At 45.1% G+C, this 23,830-nt stretch overlaps 1 protein-coding gene across 2 annotated transcripts; it reads left to right on the plus strand.

The window, feature by feature from the left end:
- The first annotated feature begins 1,596 nt into the window (after positions 1-1,596).
- cyp4f3 (cytochrome P450, family 4, subfamily F, polypeptide 3) lies at positions 1,597-23,302 on the plus strand. 2 transcript variants are annotated; one of them, XM_071394607.1, is made up of 13 exons: positions 1,597-2,159; positions 3,425-3,662; positions 5,898-6,042; positions 9,199-9,252; positions 9,586-9,713; positions 10,917-11,038; positions 12,731-12,877; positions 13,039-13,244; positions 14,447-14,576; positions 15,754-15,887; positions 18,593-18,657; positions 18,776-18,858; positions 19,017-23,302. In XM_071394607.1, exons 2-13 carry the CDS (start codon positions 3,426-3,428, stop codon positions 19,192-19,194), a joined length of 1,629 nt encoding a protein of 542 aa, XP_071250708.1. In that variant the 5' UTR covers positions 1,597-2,159; position 3,425; the 3' UTR covers positions 19,195-23,302. The 2 variants fall into 2 exon arrangements, with proteins under 2 accessions (XP_071250708.1, XP_071250707.1); XM_071394606.1 differs by lacking the exon at positions 1,597-2,159 and adding an exon at positions 2,771-2,931.
- Positions 23,303-23,830: the final 528 nt, after the last annotated feature.

The raw sequence follows: 23,830 nt of genomic DNA on the forward strand, positions 1-23,830 counted from the left end.
CTATGGTGTTGAACGCTGAGCTGTAGTCAATGAATAGCATTCTCACATAGGTGTTCCTTTTGTCCAGGTGGGAAAGGGCTGTGTGGAGTGCAATAGAGACTGCATCATCTGTGGATCAGTTGGGGCGTTATGAAAATTGGAGTGGGGCTAGGGTTTCTGGGATGATGGTGCTGATGTGAGCCATGACCAGCCTTTCAAAGCACTTCATGGCTAGACGCGAGTGCTACGGGTCGGTTGTCATTTAGGCAGGTTACCTTGGTGTTCTTGGGCACAGGCACTATGGTGGTCTGCTTAATAAAACATGTTTGGTATTACAGACTCGGACAGGGAGAGGTTGAAAATGTCAGTGAAGACACTTGCTATTTGGTCAGGCCATGCTCGCAGTACACATCCTGGTAATCCGTCTGGCCCTGCGGCCTTGTGAATGTTGACCTGTCTAAAGGTCTTACTCACATTGGCTGCGGAGAGTGTGATCACACAGTCTTCTGGTACAGCTAGTTCTCTCATGCGTGTTTCAGTGTTATTTGCCTCGAAGCGAGCATAGAAGTAGTTTAGCTCATCCGGTAGGCTCGTGTCACTGGGCAGCTCTCGGCGGTGCTTCCCTTTGTAGTCTGTAATGGTTTGCAGGCCCTGCCACATCCGATGAGCATCAGAGCTGGTGTAGTATGACTGGATCTTAGTCCTGTATTGGCGCTTTGCCTGTTTGATGGTTCGTCGGAGGGCATAGCGGGATTTCTTATAAGCTTCCGGGTTTGAGTCCCGCTCCTTGAAAGCGGAAGCTCTAGCCTTTAGCTCAGTGCAGATGCTGCCTGTAATCCATGGCCTCTGGTTGGGGTATGTACGTACGGTCACTGTGGGGACGATGTCATCGATGCACTTATTGATGAAGCCAATGACATGTGGTGTACTCCTTAATGCCACCGGAGGAATCCTGGAACACATTCTAGTCTGCTAGCAAAACAGTCCTGTAGCTTAGCATCTGCTTCATCTGACCACTTTTTTTATTGATCTAGTCACTGGTGCTTCCTGCTTTAATTTTTGCTTGTAAGCAGGAATCAGGAGGATGGAATTATGGTCAGATTTGCCAAATGGAGGGCGAGGGAGAGCTTTGTTTGCATCTCTGTGTGTGGAGTATAGGTGGTCCAGAGTTCTTTTCCCTCTGGTTGCACATTTAACATGCTGATAGAAATTTGGTAAAACTGATATAAGTTTCCCTGCATTAAAGTCTCCGGCTACTAGGAGCGCCGCCTCTGGGTGAGCGTTTTCTTGTTTGCTTATGGCTGAATACAGTTCATTCAATGCTATCTTAGTGCCTCTGACTGTGGTGGTATGTAAACAGCTACAAAAAAATATAAATGGCCTTGCCAAAATCCCACCCCGTAATTAACTTAATTTTGTCACCAGAGTCATACTTTCTGTGGCACACAGTCAAATGCTTTCTACAGAACAAACTTCAGTCAGGATAGGCAACTGAAATTCATCAAAGTATGTGTTATATTAAACAGAGGGAGTAAAATGTAGGCAAGCAATAAACATTTTAGAACTACTAGTCAAATAAGACATGGGCGAGATGACTAATTGTGGCAAAGAGATTTATAGACTAATAAACTTAAAAACAAATAGCCAAACCGAAAACCGCAGACATTACTTGTGCCTCGTATGAAACGCAGCCTAACATTATCATTGACAGCTGCCTTGAAGGAAACAAATAAAACATGCTTTCTGCTACTAAGATCAGTGAAATGTAGGCTGAACTGACAACGGAGTGAAGAGCAGAAACCTCAACTAGCAAGCAAGTCGCAACAGTGAAGAATTGAGTGTGTGCGCGTCCACGTGAAGGGGCGAATTCTGGCGGCGGGGGGGGCGACAACACCCGTGGAGGCGTAGCGACGAGCCGGCTGGGCGTAAAAACCTGACGATCCGGCTGAGGACTGGCGTGGGATGGGCGCCTTCCGAGCCAACCGTGGTAAGAAACCTCCCGAGCCAGCTAGGGCGTGACAGCCCGGCGCGCTTGCTTACATCCCCGGTTCCATCGGTGGCGGGCCCCCCGACGTCACCACTAACCGGAAAACAAGCATTCCCGGATGCTTCGTTTGGTGGCTTCAACATTCTGTAAGGACTGACGCTGGAGATGAGAAGCAGATTGTGATTGAGTCCAGGTGAGTCCAATAATCGTGATGCGCGTGACGGGGGCGGGCAGGTGTTCGTGATGATGGTGGCTGGAGTGCGTAATGCTGGGGAGCCTGGAGGGAAGAGCGGGCATGACATCCAGAGAAACCGAGATTGAAATAAAGTTTATATTCATGAAATTACTATAAGTGGAATTAAGATGACCCCAAAGCGATTTTTTTTAAAAGTCCATATTGATACAAAAACATGAAACAATTATTCCGTTTTGTTATGAACAAGTTGATTGGCAAAAGTCATGAAACATTGGAAGAATTGAATAAACCACCTTTGGGCTATGATAAAAATGATGCCTCTGGGGTCAGAATGACCAGTCGGGTAGCTTGAAGGTAAACCTCCTCTAGTGTGGGAGAGCAGTGGAGAATCACAGAGTAGGCTATATGGGAGTTGTAGTTTTAAGGAGGCCAGTGGTAAAACAATAGCCTACAGTATGCAATGTAACTGTATAATGTAACCATACAGTGCAACACATCCATTAAAATATCAACACCCACATGGTGACAGTGGTTCTCTGCTTTCCAGGCCTGTCTCCCAAATGACACCCTATTCCCTTTATAGTGCACTACTTTTGACCAGGGCCCATGGGGTTAGAGCATGTAGGTTCCTGTTGTCAGTTCCTGTTGTGTGTTGAGTCAGTCTGTGGTGTTAGAGGTTAAGATAAAGAGATGTTGAACGGGTGCTGGGGTGAGACTGTCTCAGAGCACGAGAGGAACTAAAACAAGCCAGTCAGATCTTCTAAGAAAGGCAAGTATCTATGTGAGCAGACTACCAGCTATAATTAGGACTGCTATAGATGTCAGTCTTTATGTGTTGACGTGAGAAAAGCCATCATACCGAGAGTACTAAGTTGGTTTAGGATATATTGTTATTCACTGATTCAAGTGATTCTATGAGCACAGTACTACATCAGTTGAGATACATCGTGTTGAAGAGCTGCTGTTTCTGTCGACCAAGCGGGACGGCTTTCTATGTGTTCTCAACCCTTGTTGTGTCTCTACTCTCTATCATACAGGATGGATTAGACTAGAGTAGAGTAGAACAGAATAGAGTAGAAAACAGTAGAATAGAGTAGAATAGAAAACAGTAGAATAGAGTAGAATAGAAAACAGTAGAATAGAGTAGAATAGAAAACAGTAGAATAGAAAACAGTAGAGTAGAAAAGAAAACAGTAGAAAAGAAAACAGTAGAATAGAATAGCTTTATTTGATTTAAGGTTGATGGTGTTGTTTCTATACAGGATGGCTGTTATTGATGCAGTGCTGGATCGTCTGCTAGATGGACTCCTGGGTCTGGGTCGTCTCCTGTCTCCTCTCTGCTCCCTCTTTGTTCTCCTCCAGCTCTCGGCTCTGGTTGTCCTCCTCGTCCTGTCCCTCCGTGTCGTCTGTCTGCTGTGGAGCCATGCTCAGTTCACCAGACGTCTCCGGTGCTTCAGTAAGCCCCCCACACAAAACTGGCTAATGGGACACCTAGGAGAGGTGAGAAAACACACTCTCTCTGTGTGTGTGTGTGTGTGTATGTGTGTATGTGTGTATGTGTGTATGTGTGTGTGTGTGTGTGTGTGTGTGTGTGTGTGTGTGTGTGTGTGTGTGTGTGTGTGTGTGTGTGTGTGTGTGTGTGTGTGTGTGTGTGTGTGTGTGTGTGTGTGTGTACAGACTGAATTAATGGATGGAATTGATAGGACCCCTACACTACAACCTGCATGTTGAGCTGAAAAAAAATTGACTTTGGTTAATAAAGCTAATTAATTTAAAGCTAATTAATTTAAACGTATGTTGCTCCAGGGAAAGGAAATATTTTTTTTGTGAATTCAGTGGATGTTTTAAGTCTCAGTGACCACCATTTTGTATTAGACTAGTGAAGCTGACTGTTAGGCAACAGTGCTTTTTTTACAGGAAAAGGTTCTTCCTGTGGTTCAGAAGTGTAAGCTACTGTAAGTGTCCCTTCCACCACAAACACTGAAAACTAAAGTCAGTCTTTTACAACTCTAGTTGTCAACACTGAAAACTAGTCAGTCTTTTACAACTCTAGTTGTCAACACTGAAAACTAGTCAGTCTTTTACAACTCTAGTTGTCAACACTGAAAACTAGTCAGTCTTTTACAACTCTAGTTGTCAACACTGAAAACTAAAGTCAGTCTTTACAACTCCAGTTGTCAACACTGAAAACTAAAGTCAGTCTTTTACAACTCTAGTTGTCAACACTGAAAACTAAAATCAGACTTTTACAACTCCAGTTGTCAACAGTGAAAACTAAAGTCAGTCTTTACTGCAGTCGTCCTGCCCTTTACAGTACAATACATCTCCTTCTAAAGTCTTTATTGGCAACTCATTCCACACCACTCTCTCCCAGCCTGGTGGTTATGAAGGAGCAGCTTTGTATCAGTCCTGTGGTTATGAAGGAGTAGCTTTGTATCAGTCCTGTGGTTATGAAGGAGTAGCTTTGTATCAGTCCTGTGGTTATGAAGGAGCAGCTTTGTATCAGTCCTGTGGTTATGAAGGAGCAGCTTTGTATCAGTCCTGTGGTTATGAAGGAGCAGCTTTGTATCAGTCCTGTGGTTATGAAGGAGCAGCTTTGTATCAGTCCTGTGGTTATGAAGGAGCAGCTTTGTATCAGTCCTGTGGTTATGAAGGAGCAGCTTTGTATCAGTCCTGTGGTTATGAAGGAGCAGCTTTGTATCAGTCCTGTGGTTATGAAGGAGTAGCTTTGTATCAGTCCTGTGGTTATGAAGGAGTAGCTTTGTATCAGTCCTGTGGTTATGAAGGAGCAGCTTTGTATCAGTCCTGTGGTTATGAAGGAGCAGCTTTGTATCAGTCCTACGGTTATGAAGGAGCAGCTTTGTATCAGTCCTGCGGTTATGAAGGAGCAGCTTTGTATCAGTCCTGCGGTTATGAAGGAGCAGCTTTGTATCAGTCCTGCGGTTATGAAGGAGCAGCTTTGTATCAGTCCTGTGGTTATGAAGGAGCAGCTTTGTATCAGTCCTGCGGTTATGAAGGAGTAGCTTTGTATCAGTCCTGCGGTTATGAAGGAGCAGCTTTGTATCAGTCCTGTGGTTATGAAGGAGTAGCTTTGTATCAGTCCTGTGGTTATGAAGGAGCAGCTTTGTATCAGTCCTGTGGTTATGAAGGAGCAGCTTTGTATCAGTCCTGTGGTTATGAAGGAGCAGCTTTGTATCAGTCCTGTGGTTATGAAGGAGCAGCTTTGTATCAGTCCTGTGGTTATGAAGGAGCAGCTTTGTATCAGTCCTGTGGTTATGAAGGAGCAGCTTTGTATCAGTCCTGTGGTTATGAAGGAGCAGCTTTGTATCAGTCCTGTGGTTATGAAGGAGCAGCTTTGTATCAGTCCTGTGGTTATGAAGGAGCAGCTTTGTATCAGTCCTGCGGTTGTTTCAGCAGTGTGTTTTGGTGACACCCGTAACTGGATATTGCACAGGGAAGTTTGGTTTCAGCAATAGTACAGCATGAAACATTACCTTCAAATTTCCCAATGCTGGAGGAACCCACCCCCCTCCGCAGCCTCCCTAATGTTGCCTTCACTGTAGGCCTTTCTTTGTTTCACTCATGAAATATACTATCTTTATCTTTCATATATTACAAACAAAATGTGTGTCTGCGTGTGCGCATGCGTGCGTGTTTCTACCTACGCGTGTGCGTGTGCGTGTGCGTGTGCGTGTGCGTGTGCGTGTGCGTGTGTGTGTGTGTGTGTGTGTGTAGATGCGGAGCACGGAGGAAGGTCTGCAGGCAGTAGATCAGCTGGTAAGAACCTACAGCCACTCCTGCTCCTGGTTTCTGGGCCCCTTCTACTCCCTGGTACGACTCTTCCACCCTGACTACATCAAGCCTCTGCTGCTGGCACCAGGTACATACATCTTTCCCTCCTGGGTCATGTTCATTAGGGCACCAAACTGAAGAAAACCAACTGAAACCGGGGAGGGACTAACTGGAATTGTCCAATAAGAAGTGCTAATTTTCATTTCCCATTGCTAAACGTTTTTACTTGTGTGCCCTAATGAACAGTGCGCCCTGTATACAGAATACCACTTCATTTAGTCCAGAGGACCACATTTCACATATTTGTCTACTTTGGGGTGGCAAAGTCTAACAACGATTTTCAGTAAGGTCCATGTCTGTGGGTAATATTTACAGATCACACCTTTCATGTTAGCATGCTGGGTATTAATATACAACAGAGTATTGTGGTATCTTACAGATCACACCTTTCATGTCAGCATGCTGGGTATTAATATACAACAGAGTATTGCGACAACTATAAAAACAACAGATCTGTATCTCTTCAACTTATTTCCATGACCAACTTCCCTAAAACAAGTATGTTGTTCTGCTATTTGAAATACTGTTATTTCAATGGTGAATCAGTCGATGTAAATCATCAGATACAACAGCCAAACATGGACCATGTTGTTCTGCTATTTGAAACACTGTTATTTCAATGGTGAATCAGTCGAGGTAAATCATCAGATACAACAGCCAAACATGGACCAATCCCATGGTTTTTAACATAACATCCATCCAATAGGAGGATCCATTGCTGTTTGATGCAGTCATTTTCAATGGGCATGTCAACGCTCCAACTTCTCTTCAACATTCTTTAATCAGCCTTCAAACATTTCAGACCCACATTCAACAAGATATATAAATATGTGAAAAACTATATTTTTTTGGAGAGGTTATATATTAATTTGATCAGGGGCTTGAATACCATCAAAGCTTTGCCACTATAAAGTGGATCCATTTTTTCCACTGGCCCATAGACTAATAGGCTGTCTGTCGTAGCCGCGGCAACATGTTTTGTGTAGGGGGGGTGCTGATCGCTCCCATACACACACCCGTCCTGCTCACCCACACTCCCATTAGGCCTACAGACATGACTGTCTACAAAAACACACGGATGGGATACACAAACAGGACAAGCTACATTTCTTGCCACATCACGACAGCCTTATCACACATTCAAAATGTACTGATTGATTAAAGTAGGGAAATGTGTGTTCCAATCACCAGCTCAAGTTTTGGAATAAAATATGCATCTCGTCTAGTTTATCCTTTTTTACGAACTGCTAGTGTGTCATTTAGAACAGGTTATAACCCCCCTAACCGCTAGTGTGTCATTTAGAATAGGTTATAACCCCCCTAACCGCTAGTGTGTCATTTAGAATAGGTTATAACTGCTAGTGTGTCATTTAGAATAGGTTATAACCCCCCTAACCTCTAGTTTGTCATTTAGAATAGGTTATAACCACCCTAATGGCTTCTGTGTTATTTAGAATAGGTTATAACCCCCCCCCTAAACGCTAGTTTGTCATTTAGAATAGGTTATAACCATCCTAATGGCTACTGTGTCATTTAGAATAGGTTATAACCCCCCCCCTAACAGCTAGTTTGTCATTTAGAATAGGTTATAACCACCCCTAACCGCTACTGTGTCATTTAGAATTGGTTATAGCCCCCCTAACGGCTACTGTGTCATTTAGAATAGGTTATAACCCCCCCCCCTAACTGCTAGTGTGTCATTTAGAACAGGTTATAACCTCCCTAACTGCTAGTGTGTCATTTAGAATAGGTTAACCCCCCCCCAACTGCTAGTGTGACATTTAGAATAGGTTATAACCCCCTCTAACCGCTAGTTTGTCATTTAGAATAGGTTATAACCACCCTAATGGCTACTGTGTCATTTAGAATAGGTTATAACCCCCCTAACCGCTAGTTTGTCAATTAGAATAGGTTATAACCCCCCTAATGGCTACTGTGTCATTTAGAATAGGTTATAACCCCCCCCTAACAGCTAGTTTGTCATTTAGAATAGGTTATAACCACCCCTAACCGCTACTGTGTCATTTAGAATTGGTTATAGCCCCCCTAACGGCTACTGTGTCATTTAGAATTGGTTATAACCCCCCCCCTAACTGCTAGTGTGTCATTTAGAACAGGTTATAACCTCCCTAACTGCTAGTGTGTCATTTAGAATAGGTTAAACCCCCCCCCCAACTGCTAGTGTGACATTTAGAATAGGTTATAACCCCCTCTAACCGCTAGTTTGTCATTTAGAATAGGTTATAACCACCCTAATGGCTACTGTGTCATTTAGAATAGGTTATAACCCCCCTAACTGCTAGTTTGTCAATTAGAATAGGTTATAACCCCCCTAATGGCTACTGTGTCATTTAGAATAGGTTATAACCCCCCTAATGGCTACTGTGTCATTTAGAATAGGTTATAACCCCCCTAATGGCTACTGTGTCATTTAGAATAGGTTATAACCCCCCTAATGGCTACTGTGTCATTTAGAATTGGTTATAGCCCCCCTAACTGCTAGTGTGTCATTTAGACCCCCCATAACTGCTAGTGTGTCATTTAAAATAAGTTATAACCCCCCCTAACTGCTAGTGTGTCATTTAGAATAGGTTGCTAGTGTCAACAGTGATGTTGATGAGAAAAACTCACTTGTTTCGGGAGCGCGAGTCGCGGCTCAATTGACTCTTGCAGATCAAATCATTAAAATCCAGAAGGAAAATATTTACACCAGAAGCAACCTAATATCACACAGTCAAACTCTCAGTCATTTAGTGAGTTCACCATTCTGCGATCCTCACTGTTAAACATCGCACAGTGTTCAACACAATGCTCTTTATGTCATCATTTGATCTGATCAGTCAACGCCAATTTTTTCTAACATCCTCACATCTCAATTAGGCTTAAATGTGTCGGTTTAGACAGAGAAGATAGGTCTAAACATGTGATTTGGTTGTCCATTGTGCTACTTGCTCTAGTGTGCTAGCTAGCCAGTGTGTTTACAGTTTAGTTAATTTGTCATGAGAAAAAGGCTTGTGGAAAAAAGAACTCCCTTGCATGGTTTTACCATCTCACCACCAGGTGGTGCTGCCGCGCCCTCTGCACCCCTACTTCCTGCTGCCATGCTGTCTGCTTTTCTCCCTAGCAAGTAGACCTACAGTGACTATTTTTCTGAATTGCCTTCACCATTTGTCCATCCTTGCAGCTTCCATCACAGTCAAAGATGAGCTGTTCTATGGGTTCCTGAGACCATGGCTGGGTAAGTACAAAACATGAACACCTTCCATTTACTTTACCCAGGACTATACAATACACTCTCAAATCAAATCCTCTCTCACAGTCACAGTAATATTTCCTATACCATATACAGTACTTTCAGATCCTCTGTCCTTGTGACAATAATATGTCCTATACCATATACAGTACTTTAGGCTCCTCTATCCTAGTCAAAGTTACAGAAATATTTCCTATGCTATATACAGTACTTTCAGACTGTCTATCCTGGTCACAGTTACAGTAATATTTCCTATGCTATATACAGTACTTTCAGACTGTCTATCCTGGTCACAGTTACAGTAATATTGTCATACAGGACAGAGTCTTCTCCTGAGTAACGGAGAGGACTGGTCTCGTCGTAGACGTCTACTCACTCCTGCCTTCCACTTCGACATCCTCAAGAACTATGTGAAGATCTTCAACCACTCCTCTGACGTCATGCATGTGAGTCTATGGAGCAACAGCCGCGATTACGTGGGTTCATTTGAGTAGCAATCAAGTAAACTAATTTGGCCCGTAACATTAAATATGTTAGAGAAACAAGGTGTATAGTTTACAAGTTCTTTTTTTTGCAGCAGCTTCTCTGTTTTTAAACTGCCCTGTGTAAGTATTGTGATAGTGAAGCATTTTTACTTCTTTTGGCTCTTATACTTGAAAACTTTGGATCCGTATCGGGTGAAGCGTTTAGAAATTACAGCAGTTTTTTGTACATCGTCCTCCCATTTTAGGGGAGCAAACTAGTAAAAAGTGAAGTATTTGGTCCCGTGTTCATAACACACAATGACTACATCAAATTAGTTGGATGCATTTGCTTTTTGTTTTGGTTGGGTTTCAGATTATTTTGTGCCCAATAGAAATGAATGGTAAATAATATATCGTGTCATTTTGTGGTCACTTTTGTTGTATATAAGAATAGAACATGTTTCTAAGCACTTCTACATGAGTGTAGAAGCTTTGACACAGTTACAAAAAAGGGACATTTAGGAACGTTTACATGTCTACGCTTTTGCAATTTGTGAGAGCAAATTATTGTTTTTAAACTTATTAATTGATACAGTGTGTCAGACAGAGGCGGCTGGTGGGAGGAGCTATGTCGATTCCATTCCAGCCAATACAATGAGCCCGTCCTCCTATAGCTCCTCCCACCAGCCTCACCTGGTGTAAGAATGTAAGAGGTAGTCTGGCGATGTGGTGAGGTAGGCAACAAAAATGTCTCCCATATAGAGTTAGTTGGAGGACTCATCATGGACATAACCCGTTTTAGCATGTACACTGCCATTGAGGGATTCCACCATTTTAAAGAAGTGAACTTGGTGGGGACTCCTATTAGTTCTAAGTGATCAGCCAAATATCAGAGCATTGTCGCCTGGTTGCATTGTTTGTAAATGGATTTAAGCTATATTACTGCCATCTAGTGGCCACAATAAATGAATGATGATTCAGGACTCCAGCACTGCAGGTGGCTGTAAATCACCAATATTAGCTTTATGCTTTTTAAAAACACTAAGAAATAAGAAAATGGACTACTTCAAAATGGAGATAGCACGGGCAGCGTCACTGAGGCTATCACAGACACCTTAATGGGACAGATACAAAGATGACTCCTCTAACTAACTCTATGGTCTCTCCCCTGTTGGTTGGCGTCAGTCTAAGTGGCGCCGCCTGGTGGCCGAGGGAGAGAGCCGCCAGGAGATGTTCAGTCACATCAGCCTGATGACTCTGGACAGTCTGCTCAGATGTACCTTCAGCTACAACAGCAACTGCCAGGAGTGAGTAGTCCATGTTTAATATGACTGATACAGAAGCAGTGAGTAGTCTATGTTTAATATGACTGATACAGAAGCAGTGAGTAGTCTATGTTTAATATGACTGATACAGAAGTAGTGAGTAGTCCATGTTTAATATGACTGATACAGAAGCAGTGAGTAGTCTATGTTTAATATGACTGATACAGAAGTAGTGAGTAGTCCATGTTTAATATGACTGATACAGAAGTAGTCTATGTTTAATATGACTGATACAGAAGCAGTGAGTAGTCTATGTTTAATATGACTGATACAGAAGTAGTCTATGTTTAATATGACTGATACAGAAGTAGTGAGTAGTCTATGTTTAATATGACTGATACAGAAGCAGTGAGTAGTCTATGTTTAATATGACTGATACAGAAGCAGTGAGTAGTCTATGTTTAATATGACTGATACAGAAGCAGTAAGTAGTCTATGTTTAATATGACTGATACAGAAGCAGTGAGTAGTCTATGTTTAATATGACTGATACAGAAGTAGTCTATGTTTAATATGACTGATACAGAAGTAGTGAGTAGTCCATGTTTAATATGACTGATACAGAAGTAGTGAGTAGTCCATGTTTAATATGACTGATACAGAAGTAGTGAGTAGTCTATGTTTAATATGGCTGATACAGAAGTAGTGAGTAGTCTATATTTAATATGACTGATACAGAAGCAGTGAGTAGTCTATGTTTAATATGGCTGATACAGAAGTAGTGAGTAGTCTATATTTAATATGACTGATACAGAAGCAGTGAGTAGTCTATGTTTAATATGACTGATACAGAAGCAGTGAGTAGTCTATGTTTAATATGACTGATACAGAAGCAGTGAGTAGTCTATGTTTAATATGACTGATACAGAAGCAGTGAGTAGTCTATGTTTAATATGACTGATACAGAAGCAGTGAGTAGTCCATGTTTAATATGACTGATACAGAAGCAGTGAGTAGTCTATGTTTAATATGACTGATACAGAAGCAGTGAGTAGTCCATGTTTAATATGACTGATACAGGAGTAGTCTATGTTTAATATGACTGATACAGAAGTAGTCTATGTTTAATATGACTGATACAGAAGTAGTGAGGAGTCTATGTTTAATATGACTGATACAGAAGGTAGTGAGTAGTCTATGTTTAATATGACTGATACAGAAGCAGTGAGTAGTCTATGTTTAATATGACTGATACAGAAGTAGTCTATGTTTAATATGACTGATACAGAAGCAGTGAGTAGTCTATGTTTAATATGACTGATACAGAAGTAGTGAGTAGTCTATGTTTAATATGACTGATACAGAAGCAGTGAGTAGTCTATGTTTAATATGACTGATACAGAAGCAGTGAGTAGTCTATGTTTAATATGACTGATACAGAAGTAGTGAGTAGTCTATGTTTAATATGACTGATACAGAAGTAGTGAGTAGTCTATGTTTAATATGACTGGTACAGAAGTAGTGAGTAGTCTATGTTTAATATGACTATCCTCCTCCCCTCTACCCTCCTCCTCTATCTAACTCTGTCTCCATACTCCCCTCTACCCTCCTCCTCTATCTAACTCTGTCTCCATACTCCCCTCTACCCTCCTCCTCTATCTATCTCTGTCTCCATACTCCCCTCTACCCTCCTCCTCTATCTAACTCTGATGTCTGATGGCTCCTTTCGTCCAGGAGCTCCAGTGAGTACATAGCAGCCATTTTTGAGCTGAGCACCTTGGTGATCGAGCGGAGAGGACGTATCCAGCACCACTGGGACTGGCTGTACTGGAGGTCCCCAGAGGGACAGCGCTTCAAACAGGCCTGCAGTGTAGTACACAGGTAGGAATTGGCTGAAGATCTCCCTGAAATTCTGAGGTTTTCCTGAAATTCCTTTTGGAAGATTCCTGGAAGCTGGAAATCCAAGATTCCTCCGAACAGGATTTCTGGAATACTTGGGAATTTTCAGAAAGTAAATCAAATTCTTACAACCCTATACACAGGTTCACCAGGACTGTTGTCCAGGAGCGCAGAGCACAGCTTCTCCACCAGGGGGAGCCAGAGAGCCACACTGACACCACAAGAGGGGAGGAGAAGAGGAAAAGAGTAGCAGACTTCATTGATTTGTTACTGCTGTCAAAGGACGAGGAAGGCCATGGTCTCACAGATGAGGAGATAAAAGCAGAGGCAGACACTTTCATGTTTGGAGGTGATCCTCGAGTGTTTAGATCCACCCTATCCTTTACTACTGTATTTACCCTGGCAGTATATCCTATCACAAATACTGTATTTAACCTGGCAGTATATCCTATCACAACTACTGTATTTACCCTGGCAGTATATCCTGTCATGAACTACTGTATTTACCCTGGCAGTATATCCTATCACAACTACTGTATTTAACCTGGCAGTATATCCTATCATAAACTACCGTATTTACCCTGGCAGTATATCCTATCATAACTACTGTATTTAACCTGGCAGTATATCCTATCATAAACTACTGTATTTAACCTGGCAGTATATCCTATCACAACTACTGTATTTAACCTGGCAGTATATCCTATCATAACTACTGTATTTACCCTGGCAGTATATCCTATCACAAACTACTGTATTTACCCTGGCAGTATATCCTATCACAACTACTGTATTTAACCTGGCAGTATATCCTATCACAAATACTGTATTTACCTTGGCAGTATATCCTATCACAAATACTGTATTTAACCTGGCAGTATATCCTATCATAAACTACTGTATTTACCCTGGCAGTATATCCTATCATAAACTACTGTATTTACCCTGGCAGTATATCCTATCACAACTACTGTATTTACCCTGGCAGTATATCCTATCACAACTACTGTATTTAACCTGGCAGTATATCCTATCATAAACTACTGTATATAACCTGGCAGTATATCCTATCATAAACTACTGTATTTAACCTGGCAGTATATCCTATCACAAACTACTGTATTTTCCTTGGCAGTATATCCTATCATAAACTACTGTATTTACCCTGGCAGTATATCCTATCATAAACTACTGTATTTACCCTGGCAGTATATCCTATCATAAACTACTGTATTTACCCTGGCAGTATATCCTATCATAAACTACTGTATTTACCCTGGCAGTATATCCTATCACAAACTACTGTATTTACCCTGGCAGTATATCCTATCATAAACTACTGTATTTACCCTGGCAGTATATCCTATCATAAACTACTGTATTTAACCTGGCAGTATATCCTATCACAAATACTGTATTTAACCTGGCAGTATATCCTATCATAAACTACTGTATTTACCCTGGCAGTATATCCTATCATAAACTACTGTATATACCCTGGCAGTATATCCTATCATAAACCACTTAATTTGAGACTTTATTCTCTCTCAGGTCATGACACCACGGCCAGCGGGATCAGCTGGGTGCTGTATAACCTGTCTCAGCATCAGGACTACCAGGACCGCTGTAGAGCCGAGGTCAACGACCTGCTACAAGACCGAAAGACAGAGGACTTAAACTGGTCAGCACCTGTCTGTCTGTCTGTCTGCTTGCCTGTCAGGGGGATGGGTTATACTACAGGGTGAGGGGGACGGGTCATACCACAGGGTGAGGGGAGGGGGACGGGTCATACCACAGGGGGAGGGGAGGGGGACGGGTCATACCACAGGGTGAGATGAGGGGGACGGGTCATACCACAGGGTGAGGGGAGGGGAACGGGTCATACCACAGGGTGAGGGGAGGGGGACGGGTCATATCACAGGGTGAGGGGAGGGGGACGGGTCATACCACAAGGTGAGGGGAGGGGAACGGGTCATACCACAGGGTGAGATGAGGGGAACGGGTCATACCACAGGGTGAGGGGAGGGGGACGGGTCATACCACAGGGTGAGGGGAGGGGGACGGGTCATATCACAGGGTGAGGGGAGGGGGACGGGTCATACCACAGGGTGAGGGGAGGGGGACGGGTCATACCACAGGGTGAGGGGAGGGGGACGGGTCATACCACAGGGTGAGGGGAGGGGGACGGGTCATACCACAGGGTGAGGGGAGGGGGACGGGTCATACCACAGGGTGAGGGGACGGGTCATACCACAGGGTGAGGGGAGGGGGACGGGTCATACCACAGGGTGAGGGGAGGGGGATGGGTCATACCACAGGGTGAGGGGAGGGGGACGGGTCATACCACAGGGTGAGGGGACGGGTCATACCACAGGGTGAGGGCAGGGGGACGGGTCATACCACAGGGTGAGGGGAGGGGGACGGGTCATACAACAGGCTTTTCCCAAATAGGGCAAATTTGTAATAATGTAAAGTTACTTCATCTCAACATGGCAGGAATGTGTTCTCATCTGTCTAGTTCTTTACAGGACTAGATAAAAGGAGAGGATACCACTTTAATAAGAGGAGTCTGGTATCTCTATAGGCCAAGACTCTCAAAACCACAGAGAGGATACAACTTTAATAAGAGGAGTCTGGTATCTCTGTAGTCCAAGACTCCCAAAACCACAGAGAGGATACAACTTTAATAAGAGGAGTCTGGTATCTCTGTAGTCCAAGACTCCCAAACCACAGAGAGGATACCACTTTAATAAGAGGAGTCTGGTATCTCTGTAGGCCAAGACTCCCAAAACAGACCAGTCCTTTCTGTGTGTGTGAATGATCCATAAAAGAGTGACTGGTGTGTTGTGTTTCTGCAGGGAGGACCTGAGCAGCCTCCCCTTCACCACCATGTGTATCAAAGAGTCTCTGAGACTGCACTCCCCCGTGTCTGCTGTCACCAGACGATACACTAAGGACATCACGGTGCCAGGTGGACGGGTCATACCACAGGGTGAGGGGAGGGGGATGGGTCATACCACAAGGTGAGGGGAGGGGGACGGGTCATACCACAGGGTGAGGGGAGGGGGATGGGTCATACCACAAGGTGAGGGGAGGGGGACGGGTCATACCACAGGGTGAGGGGAGGGGGGCGGGTCATACCACAGGGTGAGGGGAGGGGGATGGGTCATACCACAGGGTGAGGGGAGGGGGACGGGTCATACCACAGGGTGAGGGGAAGGGGATGGGTCATACCACAGGGTGAGGGGAAGGGGATGGGTCATACCACAGGGTGAGGGGAAGGGGACGGGTCATACCACAGGGTGAGGGGAAGGGGATGGGTCATACCACAGGGTGAGGGGAGGGGGACGGGTCATACCACAGGGTGAGGGGAGGGGGACGGGTCATACCACAGGGTGAGGGGAGGGGGACGGGTCATACCACAAGGTGAGGGGAGGGGGACGGGTCATACCACAGGGTGAGGGGAGGGGGACGGGTCATACCACAAGGTGAGGGGAGGGGGACGGGTCATACCACAGGGTGAGGGGAGGGGGACGGGTCATACCACAAGGTGAGGGGAGGGGGACGGGTCATACCACAGGGTGAGGGGAGGGGGACGGGTCATACCACAGGGTGAGGGGAGGGGGACGGGTCATACCACAGGGTGAGGGGAGGGGGACGGGTCATACCACAGGGTGAGGGGAGGGGGATGGGTCATACCACAGGGTGAGGGGAGGGGGACGGGTCATACCACAAGGTGAGGGGAGGGGGACGGGTCATACCACAGGGTGAGGGGAGGGGGACGGGTCATACCACAGGGTGAGGGGAGGGGGACGGGTCATACCACAGGGTGTATTTGCATATTTAAATACATTAACATAAAGGGGAGGAACAGGGCTACAACCACCAAACACTTTCTCTGTGTACCCTACCTGCTCTGTCTACCCTACCTGCTCTGTCTACCCTACCTACCCTACCTGCTCTGTCTACCCTACCTACCCTACCTGCTCTGTCTACCCTACCTTCTCTGTCTACCCTACCTACCCTACCTACTCTGTCTACCCTACCTGCTCTGTCCACCCTACCTGCTCTGTCTACCCTACCTACCCTACCTGCTCTGTCTACCCAACTACCCTGCCTGCTCTGTCTACCCTACCTACCCTACCTGCTCTGTCTACCCTACCTACCCTACCTGCTCTGTCTACCCTACCTTCTCTGTCTACCCTACCTACCCTACCAGCTCTGTCTACCCTACCTGCTCTGTCTACCCTACATACCCTACCTGCTCTGTCTACCCTACCTGCTCTGTCTACCCTACCTGCTCTGTCTACCCTACCTGCTCTGTCTTCCCTACCTGCTTTGTCTACCCTACCTACCCTGCCTGCTCTGTCTACCCTACCTACCCTACCTGCTCTGTCTACCCTACCTGCTCTGTCTACCCTACCTACCCTACCTGCTCTGTCTACCCTACCTACCCTACCTGCTCGGTCTACCCTACCTGCTCTGTCTACCCTACCTTCTCTGTCTACCCTACCCTCTCTGTCTACCCTACCTACCCTACCCTCTCTGTCTACCCTACCTACCCTACCTTCTCTGTCTACCCTACCTGCTCTGTCTACCCTACCTACCCTACCTGCTCTGTCTACCCTACCTTCTCTGTCTACCCTACCTGCTCTGTCTACCCTACCTGCTCTGTCTAGACTGCCTGCTCTGTCTAGACTGCCTGCTCCGTTTACCCTACCTGCTCTGTCTACCCTACCTTCTCTGTCTACCCTACCTACCCTACCTGCTCTGTCTACCTCATGAATTACTGTTGTTGTCACGTTCTCTTGCATAATTCAACAAACGTGTTAGCAGTATACACTCTGATTAGAAATCAACACTCTTGGGTCTAGATTTACACCTATCTAAACATGCTTTACTTATACAATACGAGTGTTCATTTTCCGAAGATGCTTTCATTTCAGCGGATCTAATTTGTAAACATTTCAACTATATTAAATTGTAACTTTTTTAAATTCCACGAAAAATGTATTCTCTTTCTTATGACATACACTACCAGTCAAAAGTTTGGACAGACCTACTCAATCAAGGGTTTTTCTTTATTTTTACTATTTTCTACACTGTAGAATAGAGTGAAGACATCAACATTTTGAAATAACACGTGGAATCATGTAGTAACCAAAAAAGTGTTAAACAAATCAAAATATATTTTATATTTGAGTTTCTTCAAAGTAGCAACCCTTTGCCTTGATGACAGTTTTTTTGCACACGCTTGGCATTCTCTCAACCAGCTTCATGAGGTAGTCACCTGGAATGCATTTCAATTAACAGGTGTGCCTTGTTAAAAGTGAATTTGTGGAATTCCTTTCCTTAATGCGTTTGAGCCAATCAGTTGTGTTGTAACAAGGTAGGGGTGGTATACAGAAGATAGCCCTATTTGGTAAAAGACCAAGTCCTTTTTATGGCAAGAACAGCTCAAATAAGCAAAGAGGGAAAACCCTGTAATGAGTAGGTGTGTCCAAACTTTTGACTGGTACTGTACGTGTGGAGACGGTGCGTTACATCCCTGACCAAGCTTTAGCGTTCTTATAGACTAAACGGAAAGGCAACGTAAACACAGGAAATAGATAGCTGAACGAGACAGATCCGCAGGTGGGCGGAGCATGTGCATTGCTAATACTAATGTCTTTTGGCTTATGTCTTTTTCTACCTCAGGTAGCATCTGTATGGTGAGCATCTATGGGACCCATCACAACCCTGAGATCTGGCCTGACCCAGACGTTAGTACAGTTTACAACATCTACACTCAGGGCTCTGACGAGCTCCTAATATATCCTCTCACAGGGCCGCTGACAGGCTCACTTTAGTCTGACGGCATTTCACTCTTCTCCTCTCCAGGTCTACAACCCCATGCGCTTTGACCCTGAGAACTCAAAGGACCGTTCATCCCATGCCTTCATACCCTTCTCTTCAGGACCTAGGTATGGATTCTAATTTACATTATCTTTATACACATCGTCATCACAGCTCAGGCATAGCCTAATGTTTATAACCTGTTCCCTGATCCGTTTGTGCTGACATGACAGTCCAAACAGATCCGGAGACCAGTATTAACCGTCACGATCATTCTGTGCTATAGGAACTGTATAGGTCAGAAGTTTGCCATGGCGGAGCTGCGTGTGGTGGTGGCGCTGACCTTGAGGAGGTTCCGTTTGACCCCTGGGGGGGTGGAGGTGAGGAGGCTACCCCAGCTGGTGCTCAGGGCCGAGGGGGGGCTGTGGCTGACGCTGGAGACCCTAGACACCCCCCAGGACTAACCCCTGACCTCCATCTCTCCTCTATGGATCAGACATAGAGAAACTGCTTTCATGATTTTACTGTATAAACATACACTGAGTATACGAAACGTTAAGAACACCTTAACACAGTAAAATACATAGGCCTAAAGCCGACAAATAAAAACAGTCAAATCATAGTTCTAAAGCCGACAAATAAAAACAGTAAAACATCCTGATGAAAGTGCAGGTTCTCATGAATCTCTCTACTCAGTCTCTCTGTCTTGACTTGATCTCTGACTCAACGTTGTCAGGACAGAGAAACCACATACATGCTCTTTGCTCTCTCAGTTGGATAGAAAAATAAACCCGGTACTTGTTGTTTCTCACAAGTGTATCAGGTTGTGAACGTTTCCACTCCGGGAAGGAGAACGGTAAATGACTGTAATACATGCATTAATATGAATGTAACCACATGATGAGATGAACGGTACATCTACTATGCCTACTGGCTACATATATAATGGAGAATGGAACAAAACAAACAATCGAAGAGCAAACAATTCACAACAATGAAAGTGCAAGAATTGCCAGGAGACAGCAGAGGGGACATTCTGGAGAGCTGAGAGCATGCATTCTGGAGAGCTGAGGGAACATTCTGGAGAGCTGAGGGAACATTCCGGAGAGCTGAGGGAACATTCTGGAGAGCTGAGGGAACATTCCGGAGAGCTGAGGGAACATTCCAGAGAGCTGAGGGAACATTCCGGAGAGCTGAGGGAACATTCCGGAGAGCTGAGGGAACATTCTGGAGAGCTGAGGGAACATTCTGGAGAGCTGAGAGCATGCATTCTGGAGAGCTGAGGGAACATTCTGGAGAGCTGAGGGGACATTCTGGAGAGCTGAGGGAACATTCTGGAGAGCTGAGGGAACATTCTGGAGAGCTGAGGGAACATTATGGAGAGCTGAGAGCATGCATTCTGGAGAGCTGAGGGGACATTCTGGAGAGCTGAGAGCATGCATTCTGGAGAGCTGAGGGAACATTCTGGAGAGCTGAGAGCATGCATTCTGGAGATCTGAGGGAACATTCTGGAGAGCTGAGAGCATGCATTCTGGAGAGCTGAGGGAACATTCTGGAGAGCTGAGAGCATGCATTCTGGAGAGCTGAGGGAACATTCTGGAGAGCTGAGGGAACATTCTGGAGAGCTGAGAGCATGCATTCTGGAGAGCTGAGGGAACATTCTGGAGAGCTGAGGGAACATTCTGGAGAGCTGAGGGAACATTCTGGAGAGCTGAGGGAACATGCTGGAGAGCTGAGGGAACATTCTGGAGAGCTGAGGGAACATTATGGAGAGCTGAGAGCATGCATTCTGGAGAGCTGAGGGAACATTCTGGAGAGCTGAGAGCATGCATTCTGGAGAGCTGAGGGAACATTCTGGAGAGCTGAGAGCATGCATTCTGGAGATCTGAGGGAACATTCTGGAGAGCTGAGAGCATGCATTCTGGAGAGCTGAGGGAACATTCTGGAGAGCTGAGAGCATGCATTCTGGAGAGCTGAGGGAACATTCTGGAGAGCTGAGGGAACATTCTGGAGAGCAGAGGGAACATTCTGGAGAGCTGAGAGCATGCATTCTGGAGAGCAGAGGGAACATTCTGGAGAGCAGAGGGAACATTCTGGAGAGCAGGGGGAACATTCTGGAGAGCAGAGGGAACATTCTGGAGAGCAGAGGGAACATTCTGGAGAGCTGAGAGCATGCATTCTGGAGAGCTGAGGGAACATTCTGGAGAATTGAGAGCATGCATTCTGGAGAGCTGAGGGAACATTCTGGAGAGCTGAGAGCATGCATTCTGGAGAGCTGAGGGAACATTCTGGAGAGCTGAGAGCATGCATTCTGGAGAGCTGAGGGAACATTCTGGAGAGCTGAGAGCATGCATTCTGGAGAGCTGAGGGAACATTCTGGAGAGCAGAGGGAACATTCTGGAGAGCAGAGGGAACATTCTGGAGAGCAGAGGGAACATTCTGGAGAGCAGAGGGAACATTCTGGAGAGCAGAGGGAACATTCTGGAGAGCTGAGAGCATGCATTCTGGAGAGCTGAGGGAACATTCTGGAGAGCTGAGAGCATGCATTCTGGAGATCTGAGGGAACATTCTGGAGAGCTGAGAGCATGCATTCTGGAGAGCTGAGGGAACATTCTGGAGAGCTGAGAGCATGCATTCTGGAGAGCTGAGGGAACATTCTGGAGAGCTGAGAGCATGCATTCTGGAGAGCTGAGGGAACATTCTGGAGAGCTGAGAGCATGCATTCTGGAGAGCTGAGGGAACATTCTGGAGAGCAGAGGGAACATTCTGGAGAGCAGAGGGAACATTCTGGAGAGCAGAGGGAACATTCTGGAGAGCAGAGGGAACATTCTGGAGAGCAGAGGGAACATTCTGGAGAGCAGAGGGAACATTCTGGAGAGCTGAGAGCATGCATTCTGGAGAGCTGAGGGAACATTCTGGAGAGCTGAGAGCATGCATTCTGGAGATCTGAGGGAACATTCTGGAGAGCTGAGAGCATGCATTCTGGAGATCTGAGGGAACATTCTGGAGAGCTGAGAGCATGCATTCTGGAGATCTGAGGGAACATTCTGGAGAGCTGAGAGCATGCATTCTGGAGAGCTGAGGGAACATTCTGGAGAGCTGAGAGCATGCATAATGGAGAGAGACACCCATATCTTCGCCACACATCCCTCCCCTTCTTCTTGTTGCGACATTTTAAATTAGTCTGGAAGACACATTATCTTCACACATGTGAGATGTTTATCACTGGCAGCCATAACTCAATAATCAGCTAGGCCTGTTGCCATAGGCTACCTGCCGCTTATGATGCTCTGTGGCTAAGTTAAGCTCTCTGGTAAAGAATTTAGAATTATTTTATTTAGACAGGAGTAATTCTATAATGTTGGTAAAAGATCAATTACTTTAGGGGAAGCCAGCATCTGAACAGTGCACCGTGCACCCGCTAATTTTCCTTTCTAATTCGCAAGTAGGCTGAAACCAGAGATAAATATATATAATGATGAGATGCTGATGTCTCCGCCCTAACAATGTGAGTCGTCCCAAAGGCGGGAATGTAGGCTACAAGCTTAGGTCTGCATATCATACCCATAGAAACGCATTAGGTTAATAATACAGGATATATTTTGGCGAGAGGGAGCCCTCTCGCTTCCCCTAATCCTCTGTGCTGAAACTAGCGAGAGAAACAGCGCCCCTCTGTTTCCTGAGGTGTAGACCATGTATCTGATGCTATCTGGCAGGAAAAAGTACTACATGCCATACTGCTTTTGTCCAGACAGCATCACATACGGAGACGCTTTTTCGCTCGCTCGAATGATTTATCTGAGATTGATGCGTCTTTTTGTCGGCGCGCGTCTTGGTCAAATAAATGTTCAATATTTCAATATTTTATTAGACGGTCAAGGACGTAGGTAAGGGCGGGCCAGCCCCCCTAGTTCCGGACCATAACGCCTACCGCCCATAACGTTCCAGGCGCACCGGTTTGTGTCAAGAAATGCAACGCTGCTGGGTTTTTCAGGCTCAACAGTTTCCCGTGTATATCAACAATGGCCCACCACCCAAAGGACATCCAGCCAACTTGAGAACAACTGGGAGAAGCATAGGGTGGTACTGTAGGTAGCCTAGCGCTTAAGAGCGTTGGGCCAGTAACTGAAAGGTCACTGGTTTGAATCCCCTAGCAGACTAGGGGGAAAAATCTGTCGATGTGCCCTTGATCAAGGCACTTAACTCAAGTCACTCTGGATAAGAGTCCCTGTGGAACGCTTTCGACACTCTGTAGAGTTCATGCCCTGACTAATTGATGCTGTTCTGAGGGCAAAAGGGGGGGCAACTCAATATCAGGAAGGTGTTCATAATGTTTTGTCCACTCAGTGTACGTCAGCTGAAGCATGTATTAGAACATAAATATATATAGAAACATTTCAATGCACAGTGAATGTAGGTCGGCCTACTGAATGTATGTGAACATAAATTCATTAAGTACTTTTTCATCTGAATTGTTAATGCGATTTTTGTAAGCTATTTTTCTGCAGTGTGCGTGCATTGTTATTTTGAGATTCAATAAACATAGCCTTGAGTACTGTGCTAGCATGTGAACCAGACGCCTCTGCTCTGATCTGTCTTTACTCGTTTTGAATAAGAGATTTCCCTCCTTGAATAAGTTGGCAAATATATCAGGTATTTGCCAGTGTTACATGATTCAGTTACAGTGTCAATGGCAGTTTACCAGGGAGAGCTTGGGAAAAAATGTGTTGCAGAGCACATATCTAACCCCAAACACTCATCAACACAGTGGTGGATACTGGGGTGGCAGGTAGTCTAGTGGTTAGAGGGGGGGGCAGGTAGCCTAGTGGTTAGAGGGGGTGGCAGGTAGCCTAGTGGTTAGAGCGTTGGGCCAGTTACCGAGAGGTTGCTGGATTGAATCCCTGAGCTGACAAGGTAAAAATCTGTCATTCTGCCCCTGAACAAGGCAGTTAACCCACTGTTCATTGTACATAAACATTTGTACTTAACTGACTTGCCTAGTTAAATAAAGGTTAAATAAAAAATATATTAAATTAAAACCTGCTCCAGAGCACTCAGGACCTCAGACTGGGGCGAAGATTCACCTTCCAACAAAACAAT

This window comes from Salvelinus alpinus, chromosome 3, assembly GCF_045679555.1.
Source record: "Salvelinus alpinus chromosome 3, SLU_Salpinus.1, whole genome shotgun sequence".
Classification (NCBI taxonomy): Eukaryota; Metazoa; Chordata; class Actinopteri; order Salmoniformes; family Salmonidae; genus Salvelinus; species Salvelinus alpinus.

What these genes read in the sequence shown, in the direction of transcription:
- cyp4f3 (XM_071394607.1), top strand. Translation starts at nt 3,426, where the DNA reads ATGGCTGTTATTGATGCAGTGCTGGATCGTCTGCTAGATGGACTCCTG. An exon ending in TAATGGGACACCTAGGAGAG is followed by an intron (nt 3,663 to 5,897) that starts GTGAGAAAACAC and finishes GTGTGTGTGTAG; the next exon opens with ATGCGGAGCACGGAGGAAGG. An exon ending in AAGACAGAGGACTTAAACTG is followed by an intron (nt 14,577 to 15,753) that starts GTCAGCACCTGT and finishes GTGTTTCTGCAG; the next exon opens with GGAGGACCTGAGCAGCCTCC.